At 39.8% G+C, this 11,424-nt stretch overlaps 1 protein-coding gene across 1 annotated transcript in view; it reads left to right on the top strand.

The window, feature by feature from the left end:
• The first annotated feature begins 1,109 nt into the window (after positions 1-1,109).
• LOC106881320 (phosphotriesterase-related protein) overlaps positions 1,110-11,424 on the top strand; it is a 70,076-nt gene continuing 59,761 nt past the window's right edge. The window contains exon 1 of the mRNA XM_014931665.2: positions 1,110-1,317. Coding sequence (XP_014787151.1) covers positions 1,290-1,317 — 28 coding nt within the window. The 5' untranslated portion in view covers positions 1,110-1,289. The remainder of the gene's footprint in view (positions 1,318-11,424) is intronic.

Raw genomic sequence — 11,424 nt, 5'->3', positions numbered from 1 at the left:
ACACTCAGTGGGACTGAATTCTAGGCTTACGTAATTACAAAGCGAGCTTTTTAATTACAATGTGTGTGGAGAGAGAGAGAGAGAGAGAGAGAGAGAGAGAGAGAGAGAAAGAAGAAAAAGAAGAACTGATTTCCGTTATGTGACGGCTACTTCGTTTATCAACCTAACCTGGAGAGGTTAAAATGCTAAGTCGACTTCAGTTGGATTTGAACTCAGAAAGCCAGCACAAATATCATCAGGCATCCAATCCGACGCTCTAACGTCTATCAATTCGCCTCTCTACCCCCATCTACATATCAGGTACACAGCCACACACACACTCACACACACACACACACACACTCACACATGCTTGTATGTTTACATGTATATATGATGTGTGTGAGTATATATATAATATCGAGGTACATAATATATATATATATACGTATATGCATGCACACGTATATAAATATTTATACACGTACCCTACCCTCACCCACACAACATGCGTATATATGTGCATGCATACATGCCTATATATATATATGTGTGTATGTATATATATATATATATATATATATATATATATATATATATACACGCACACATACACATACATACAGACGCTCTACAGATGTCACCACTGTTGGGATATAGATATATCAGCCCAACCCAACAAACAAGCAGCCAACTCAACGAGTAAGAAAGACTTTTCAAAGCAGCTCTCTGGCGCTGTGGTGATCATTCCGACTTAAACTGTGCAGAGTTCGAGGCGTGTAGAACAAGCAGTTCATTCGAGTTTTGTTTATTATTATTATACTGTTGCAGCACAGCAACATGTTATAAGCACACGCGCACATTGCCCAAAATACACACCTCACTGCATGTATACAATATTTGTGTGTGCGTGTAGGTGTATATTTATGGTTATCTAATATATATCTGTATAATATATATATGTATATATAGTTTTGTCTTTGTTGACATGTAAGTAAGTAAATAAGTATATCTATTTATTCCATATATATATATACATATATATATTACATATTTATAAATAAATATATATCTATAATTATATATATATATATATATAAAGACTTTTACTTACACATGAATGACATAAACACACACACAAACACACATTTACATATAATATAATACAATATAGATATACGGTATAACACGCATTTCTGTTGCTAGTGTCACCAAACGCAAACATAAAAGGCGAATACGCACAGGTTTGTCTCTCTCTGTATACACACGCACACACACACACACACAGGACATCATCATCAACAGCAGAAATGGCAGAGAAAGGAATGATACAGACAGGTAAGTTTTTCTTTAATGATCCGTTTATGTCATACCTTTTATCTTTCATGCTTTTCTTTTCTTTTTCTACTTCTCCCCCCTCGCCGCCTCTTCTCATGAAAGTCACCCACTATATTACAGAATACAAGTTTAACTGGGGGGGGGGGGAGCCACTTACATGGTTGCTAATCCTGTTAGAAATAACTGTCAAAACTCCCTCAAATCACGTCAGTGTATGCATGAGCCAACGTGGTTGACCTCTGTGTTGGTAATAGCAACCAAATCTCCCTCAAACCGTACCCTCCTGTTTTATGTATGCATTAGCCATGTAATGGGCCTCTACATTGGTAATAGCAGCCACATTTCCCTCAAATGACATCTATGTATGAGCCAATGGAATAGACCACCGTACTGTAGCTAGATTTGTTATAAGTAGCAGCCAAATCTCCCTCAAATTATACATTACTGTCTTATGTATATATGTATACATGAGCCGGCTAGGTAAATATCTAGATGGAAAGTAGGTCTGTTAAAAATAGCAGCTAAATCTCCCATTGATATTTCTTATAGTTAGTTTTTATATGATTGCGCTAATAAGTGCGACCAGTAAATGTGAGCTAGACCTGCTAGAAATAGTAACCAAACTTCTTTCAAATCATACACTACTGTCTTAACTATAACGTGGTCTTCGGTTTTCTGTAGATCGGAAAAAGACAGGCTGGTCACGGTTACAATATCTTTGATCATAATTCGTCTTGTTCAGGGCTGACCTTGGGCTAAACAACAAACAACTGTACGACATGAATTGACGTGGAAGTCGACCTGCTCGTAATAGTGGCTAAATCTCCCTGAAATCTTACTTTACTGCTTGAAAAGGGGAAGACTTCGTTGGATAATGTTATCACTGATATAGGAAAAGACGGATGGTCACGGTTGGAACGCTTTTTATAATTGGTTTGTGCAACCAAGTCTGATTTGAGTTATACGTCGAAAGCTTCACCGCTGCACCACATGACAAGAAAGTCTTTACTTAAACGCTCGCCTTGCTCGAAAAAGCAGCCATGTCGCCCTCATATCACAGTCATATTAGATCAGGCATGGATAACTTTTTCGAGAAGCGGGCCGCATGAAACATGGCTCGACATCAGCCGGGCTGCGTTGCTAAAAAAGTCAAGGTAATTTTTTTGTTAGGCGTGTCATTCAGAAAATCCTGCGGCCCGCGGTTTGCCCATCACTGCATTAGATAGTGTAGTCCTAAACATTGCCCCTAAAAATTTTTTTTTTAAAGGCAGGGTAGTTATAGTTTGAATGGCTTTGATCAGCGGTCTACTAGATCAGGGCTGAGTTGGACCTAAACCAGGCCTGTCACCATATCTTGGTGTCTGGAGGCGCTTCAGAATATTTTGGGCCCGCTCTAATATGTAATAATGTCAAAGTAGAATAAATTTGAAGGTGCACCAGTGAATAGTAAGGGGAAAATGCCGTCCAGTTGTACCCCCTAAGCAACGGGTATGATCTAAACAACTACATTTGAATTTCTCTCTCTCACTCTCTCTCTCTCTCTGACACACACACACACACACGCACACACATTACTGCACCGCCACACCACAAGCGCTGTATTATCAAACATTGCACTCTTTCACACACAAAGCTGCACCACTGCACCTTTCCACACAACGCTTCATCACCAGGTCAGGACACTACGGTATCACGCTGCATAGTCGCACTACTCGCAGGTTCTTTTAAAGAGCCTGAAAGATTATTTCGCTGTTTAACCCCATGCTGGACGTGATCGAGAATACTTATGATCAAAGGTGTTCCATCTATGACCATCCTGTCTATTTCCAGTGTATCCCAGAGTATATTATTCACTGTAGCTTTCTGTTTTTGCTTGTCTTATGCAGGACCGTCACGGTTGGAATCCTTTAAAATAAGTATGTCCTGGTTTTAAACAATACATTATAGTACCACGACACCACTTCACAATGCAAAAAACGAACGAGAGCTTGAGTTTGCTAAAAATAGCAGTCAAATCACATTTAATTGCATACAACCGTCTTTAAAAAAAGGAAGGTCATATAGGGCATTATAATCCCTGACATGCATCCCCCACCCCCCAAAAGAAACAAGCAAAAACATCTCCAGGATGATCGTAGTTGGAATGCTTTTAATTGTAGGCCTACTCAAATAGGGCTGTTTTGGTTGAGATTTATGTCACACCTCTTCTGTGTTTAGTAAGCACATAAGAGGCTCCTTGATTGGCTCGTGTTGTTATTGAGCGCAAGGTCAGTGTTAGGAATGCAGACAAGAATTTTGACCAATGGTCAATCCAGTGATGAAGTTCATATCGAGGGGTTACGTTATTCAGTGAGTCCCAATCATTTGTTTGGGAAAATCGTGCTTTAAGGGACCGAAACAGAAATTTCTACAAACAATTGATTTATCGATTTGGGTTTGAACGCATGCGCTAAAAATATGGATCATGCGCATCATAAAGAAAATTCAACTCATCTATAAATTTCTAACCATGACCATACCGACCTTTAACCTCTAACCCTAAGCTGTAAATCAAAACCCTAACCCTTTTCGTAACCCCTTAACCTAATATTAAATCCTAACCCTAACCTTAATTCCTAAACTCAACCCTAACACTAAATCTTAACCTTGAGCCCTAAACCTAAGCTCTAAATCCCAACCCTAAACCTAAGCCCTAAGTGAACCCTAAACATTATCATCATCTCACCGAAATTAAACTTTATATTAGATTTTATTGAATATTAACCTCATGCATTTTAGTTCATACGCAAACTAAAACGAACCAGACACACTATTTTTTGAAAATGACTCTCTTTCAGTCCATGAACTTCGAATTACCATTTTCCCTCTAAAGATGCAGAATGTGTTTTAAGGGAGATTTGGTTGCTATTTCTAATCGATCAAGCGACCTCATAGAGAGAAGTACCTTGTTTGGCCCCCAGACTAAGCTTGGATAAACAATATTCCAGCCATGACGATCTTATCTTTTCTTTTGTATAATATTGTATAATATATTTTGCGTGTTCACTCGCAGAAGTAACAAAATAACCGAACTTTAAAATAACAATGAGACTTTATTCCTTCGTAAAGTGGTACATTGGATCAAGTAAGGAACATTACAAATTCTGATGGTTGTAGTTCATCCATTGCTTGGATAATTCAGCTTTGGGTTATCTTTGGTTCCATGTGCTCCGTTATGTTAATTTTTCTCTGGTGAAAAACGGCAAGAAATCAAGCATAACTCGCCTTGATGAAAAACACTCGCCCCTCTGCTCTTAGGTAACTTGTTGCACCGATTTATGGAAAAAGAGAGGCTCCAGAATACAAACAGTTTTGCTACAGACACATTAGACAATGTAGTCCCAGATATCCTGTGAATGATTAACAAACGAGATGGATGTCTTTGCTAGAAATAGCAGCCTAATCGTCTTTAAAAAAATAAAAGAAACTTTAGATAATTTAGTTCCAGCTTGACTGAATAAAAGTGGGGGGATGATTTCAGCCGCAACTTCTTTGGCTAGAAATAGCAGCCAAATTACACATTGTCTTTAAAAAGTGGAGAAATATTTTAGATAATGTAGTCCTGGATGCATTATTACTGAACAACAACAGATTGTCACAGGTGGTATTTTTTGTTAGACACATCTTACTGTCTTGCAAAAAAATTAAAGACATGATGTAGTCCTAGATATACTATGAATAAAGACGAGACGATCACTGCCGGATGCAGCAATATCACACCTTATCACCTGTAAAATAATGTAGTCCTAGATACATTGTATTTGAATAAAGGTTATCGACTGCATTGATCGATCAGCGTTCAATAGTCACGGCTACCCTGAATATGTTGTGGAAAATACGTTGACGAATATTTCTGTTTTCTTTTTTTTTTGGCGCAGATGTGGCTGTGTGATTAAGAATCTTGCTTCTGAATCATGCGGTCTTGGATTCGGGCCCTCTGCGTGGCATCTTCGGCAAGTGTCTTCTATAGCCCCGGGCTGGTCAAAGCCGTGCGAATAGATTTAGTAAACCGAAACTGAAAGAAGTCCATCATGCATGTACGTACGTACGTATGTATGTATGTATGTATGTATGTATGTGTGTATGTATGTATGTATTATGTACGTACGCTTGCTTGTATGTATGTGTTTACGTATGCATGCATGCATGTATGTATATATGTTTGTATGTATGTACGTACGTATGTATGTCATTATTTAATTTTGTTTCAAGATTTCTTGCCAATAGAGAAAGAGCCGCCCAAGGCTCCTTCGTTGGCATTTCAACATCAACAGGGTACGTACGTACGTATGTACATATGTATGTATGTATGTATGCATGTATGTATATATGTATGTATGCATGCATGCATGTATGTATGTATGTATGTGCAGATTTGTAGGTTTTATTTTATGTATGTATTTTCATGTATATATTTGCATATCTAGAGATGCTCATATATATTTACATGATAAACTTCTGGAAAGTTTTACAGATTTTTACAGTTCCAATGATGGATTGGATCTGTAGCCTTCGAATTAGCTTTCTCCTTTCTGGTTTTGAGAAGCCTAATTTCTCAAGATTGGTATTTAGGCAGTGTTACATATCCCAGTGCCCCAGTAATTACAAGTATAAACTTGAGCTTGTAATCTGGGTTTATGTACGTTCGTACGTACGTACGCTTGTATGTATGTATGTGTGTATATATTGTATGTATGTATGTGTGTATGTATGTATTGTATACATGTATGCATGCATGAATGAGTTAGTAACGGAGTTGCTACATGGTGAATAGACCGAATAGAAATAGCGGCCAAATCTTCCTCAAACCATCCGGTGGCATGTATATGTTTTTCTGTATGAGCCAACGAACGAGTCCTCTACACAGTTGTTAGACCTACTAGAAATAGTAAACAAATTTCCCTTATAGGAATTGTGGTTACACACCATTAGGTGTGCACCTACTTTCCTATATTAAATTAGGAATAAACGGAACGCAGAACTCCAAACTATCAACACAACAATATTTATTCATGGTGGAAAATATGCACTTTTAATCTTGGTTGTTGAGACGCCGTCTGTGTGAGAGAGCATGGTTGCTGAGACGTCGGAATGTAAATGTGAGCTGTCTGGCGTGAGTTCGAAAGATGGAGCGAGACAGCTTGACACGTCCATGCTCCATGCCGGCCGGCCGCGAAAGAGGATGAGAAAAGCGGGAACGCTTAGATGTTGAATTTCACGCATGCGTGGGACTACGCATGCGCACGAGACACGGCGTTACTACAGGGCTCCCCTTGCCAGTGCGGAACGCACGATAATATAAAATTGGAGGAACGCCTGAGGTAGGATGGCCACTGAAAACCACCCACAAGATGTGGCACAAACACACACAAAGAAAAATCAAAGAAATGAATGTACACTTGTGAGATACATGCATGCAATGTTTCTGAAAGGAACGAAAATATATGAGTGCACAGAACATAGTAATAGTGTCTGTAGAGAAAAAATCCAGTTCGTATAAGAGTTACACATGATTATAGCATGTCCATACGCAGGAAGTTGTGATCAAAGGAGTAGAGCTGTAGTTGAGCGTCGATGCTGGGACTTGTGTTACCTGGTACGGAATATCCTATAAAAGTTACACAAGGAGTTTTAGAATGCTAATACGCAGGAAATCGTGGTCAGTGAGCAGAGCTGTAGTTGAGCGTCGGATGCTAGTTGAGACCTGTTACCTGGTACTGAATATTCTAGTTGGTTAGTTCTGACTGTTGTCCGTGAGTGGATACTCCACTCATACAGTGAAGATAAAACCGAGTGTGTTGATATTGGTGTGTCCCTGGTGGTGGGGTTGTTGGCGCACGACATTGTGGTAGACAGTACATTGGTGGTGAAGACGTCGGCGCTGGAACTGGCTATAGCTGTGTTCTGTATGTGTGTGGTGATAATGGTGTCATGTTGACGCTGTTGGCGACGTCGGGGCGATGCTTGTAGTTCGTCGTGGCTGTTGTTGTCGACGGCGTTGGTGGTCATCTTGGTTGGACGAAGCTGGTGGCGAAAAGGCTGCTTGGTGATGATGGTGTTTGAAAAGGTACGCTTTTACAGACGGTCGACAGACAATCTCTGTACGACCATTAGCGTCGACCTTGATGAGTGGCGTTGCTGGAAAATGCTGTCATGAATTCGAAGTTTTATAGGAAAGTGCCGTAGTTACTTATGTCAGCGGCGGCAGTGTAGTATTATTGGTTGGTAGTCCAGAATCCATGGCCGCGTTTGTTCTTTAGTCGGGGTCACCGCTATAGGAATTGTGGTTACACACCATTAGGTGTGCACCTACTTTCCTATATTAAATTAGGAATAAACGGAACGCAGAACTCCAAACTATCAACACAACAATATTTATTCATGGTGGAAAATATGCAGCTTTAATCTTGGTTGTTGAGACGCCTTCTGTGTGAGAGAGCATGGTTGCTGAGACGTCGGAATGTAAATGTGAGCTGTCTGGCGTGAGTTCGAAAGATGGAGAGAGACAGCTTGACACGTCCATGATCCATGCCGGCCGGCCGCGAAAGAGGATGAGAAAAGCGGGAACGCTTAGATGTTGAATTCCGCGCATGCGTGGGACTACGCATGCGCACGAGACACGGCGTTACTACACCCTCAAATCACACAACAGTGTTATTTATGTATATAAATATGCATGAACCAACGAAGTAAGTTTTCTGCTCAGTAAGCAGAGTGGATATATTCGTAATGCTGTGGGATTACGCGGAGTACATTGTAACTTTTCGGGACTGTGCTTCTGTTCACGCGCAAGACGTTGCGATGGCGTAGAGTGGATTTTGGCCGTCCTTCTATGATCGCCAAATTCTCCGTTCCTTTTCTTAAACGTACCTTCGATTACAGTAAATATAAAGTGGCCAACCAGTGCAGATCGCATAGGATGGCCACTTTGTACATGTTCCCACCTCCATCTTACACAACTGGGCCGTTTCTGACGGACTGATTCACAGAGTATACAGCTTGAAGCCATTTATTATAATTGCAGAGCTATTTTTACGACGCTAAACTGCATGTTAACCAAGAGATGTACTTAAGCAGTACTGTGTAGCTCATTCACAGCAACTCGGTGGATTGGATGATGCAGGAAGTGCCATTACAATGGAAATAGACGATTCCAAATATATGAATGAGAAAAACAACCGAAGAGAATGGCATGAAGGGCATTGGGTGTTTGGATTAACAGAAAGGGACATAGAAAAATGCTGATTGATTGAGGTCTCCGATCGCACGTGCAAAACACTTTGACCCATTATAAGACATTGGATCTTACCAGGAACGCGTTTGATATCCCGTAGGTTGACTTCCAATGTGGATCTCGGCAACGCAATCACCAGCTTCCACTGATGTAGATTTTTCTGCCCTCGCGACCGCGACTATCCCTGCCACTTTTTGTTTTTTTAACATTAAACTCTGTTATAATTGTAATCTGAAAGGTATTTGTAGAAACTTTCACCAAAAAATACCCATTTTCTGAAAGTTGAGGAAACAAAGTCGGGGATGTGTACACTTGTACAAGTATGTCGAAATGATTCGCAGTAAAGTTGGCAAGTTTGAAAAAATTCGCACGACATGATAAGAAGAGAAATATGTTTCGGTACAGTCACTTCGTCTGAGAAATATTAATTTCCTTAGACTTCTTATCATCCAAATGGTTAATATGCGTCTGTCATTCTGTAACTGTTCTAGTTTTAACGCACGATCTCAGATCAAATCGCGCACGCACACACACACACATACACACACACACACACACACACACACACACACACACACACACACACACACACACACACACACACACACACACACACACACACACACACACACACACACACACACACACACACACACACGTATATATGTAAGTAGGTAACCCTACAGTATTACGAAGTATCCAAACTCTACTTACAAGCAGGCCCGTCGCCAGGCTTTGGTGCCCGGGAGTTCTTCAGACTATTCTGGGTGGACACTAATTTCTAATAATGCTGAAGTGGAGTTTCGAAATAAGTGTATTATTGTAAATTTGAGGATGCACCATTGAATAGTGGCAGTGGTGGTAGTGCTGTCCATGTGCATCCATTTTAGCCCAGCCTTATCGTGCTGATTACGTAATGGGTACACAGTGTCTCTGCATTACTCAGCTACTAACACGTTAATTTCATGCGTAGGCCAGAGTATCCGCCACTACAATCTGCAAAAGACTGCCATTGGTAGAATCATTAGGCACAATTTCAGCATTGTTTGTTCTGGCTCTAAATGCTCTGAATTCAAATCCTGCTGAGGTCAACTTTGTTTTTCATTCAGTATCATCTTATAGAATGGACATACTGGACTGTTGCTCGGGGAACTTACAAGTTTAAGGGCTCAATCCACTTGCAAGGCTTTGGTCAGTGTGAGGCTAATGTCCAATGTGCAGCCCAATGGAATTAGGTCACATCAGCGCATCATCAACTGAGTCACACTACGCAAAAAGAATGGTGTGCCATTCATAAAGTCCTGTGGGTCACTGTTTATCCATGACTGTGTTTGGTCAATGGTTCTCAACCATTTTCTTTTTGTCTATGGACACCTTGGTTCCTATTTTACTCTTCTGGACACCCAAGTTTTAAAAAAATCTTATTGTATCTCATCATCATCATCATCATCATTATTATCATCATCATTTAATGCCCGTTTTTCATGCTGACATGGGTTGGATATGGTTCATGTTGTTTTAGCATTTTTATTATCCTTCCTCTTTCCCAATTTTCTTTTTTACTTTTTACTTTGAATATCAGTGATTCAGAACATTCAAAAAAGATGAATTTGTTTTTAAGAGCCTTAAGAAAAAAATAATTCATAAACAAAACTGTTTACATTTATATTTAAGACGTTCTTGGATACTCAGACATGGAAAAGCCTCATAGTTTTGTCCTCTTTGTTTTCAATGTCCACATTTCCCTGCATAGAAAATAATATGACATTTGCTCTTGGTGTCAAAGCAAGATAATAACATTGACAAGATGTTATGCATTATCTTCTGTCTTTTAGACTGTGGCCATGCTGGGGCATTGCCTTGATGAACTTTTAGTTGAATGAATTGATCCATTTTACCTTTTGCTTGTTTGACGGGCTTCTTTCAGTTTCCATCTTCCAAATCCACTCTCAAGGCTTTGGTTGGCCTGAGGCTGGCTCCTGTAGAATACACTTGCTGAAGATACCACCCAATGGGGACTGAACCTTGGACCATGCTGTTGGGAAGCAAGCTTCTTACCACACAGCCAAACTTGTGTGGTGAGAATCTCTTCATTTTTTTTTTAAGCTGGTTATTCTATCAGCCTCTTTTTTGCTAAACTGCCAAGTTACAGTGGATGTAAACAAACCAACACCAGTTGTCAAGCAGTGGAGAGACAAACGCAGATACAAAGGTACATACACATAGATATGTACATATATACGATGGGCTTCTTTCAGTTTCCATTTAATAAATCCACTCACAACTCTAGTTTATCATTGTTTACCCACATTCTTTTTACTCTTTTACTTCTTTCAGTCATTTGACTGTGGCCATGCTGGAGCACTGCCTTAAAGGGTTTTAGTCAAAAGAATTGACCCCAGGACTTATTCTTTGTAAGCCTGGTAGTTATTTTATCGGTCTCTTTTGTCGAACCGCTAAGTTACTGGGATGTAAACACACCAACATCGGTCATCAAGTGATGGTGGGGGAACAAACACAGACACGAAGACACACACACACACATAAATACACATACATACATACATACATACATACATACATATATATATATATATACGATGGGCTTCTTTCAGTTTCTATTTATCAAATCCACTGACAAGGCTTTGGTTGACTCCAGTCTATAGTAGAAGACATTTGACCAAAGTACCAAAAATGTAAACCTTATGGAACCTTGAATGTTTTTTTTAAAAGGAATTGAATGAAAGAAAACAAGGATAAGCAACGGTAAACTGAAGTTGCCATGACAAAATTGCCTGCACTATTGGCAATGGAGGTTTCTGATTGGCTAAATT

Source organism: Octopus bimaculoides, chromosome 28 (genome assembly GCF_001194135.2).
Source record: "Octopus bimaculoides isolate UCB-OBI-ISO-001 chromosome 28, ASM119413v2, whole genome shotgun sequence".
NCBI classification, from domain to species: domain Eukaryota; kingdom Metazoa; phylum Mollusca; class Cephalopoda; order Octopoda; family Octopodidae; genus Octopus; species Octopus bimaculoides.
Note: the sequence above shows the minus strand (reverse complement) of the source record. Positions and strands in the feature narration are given on the sequence as shown.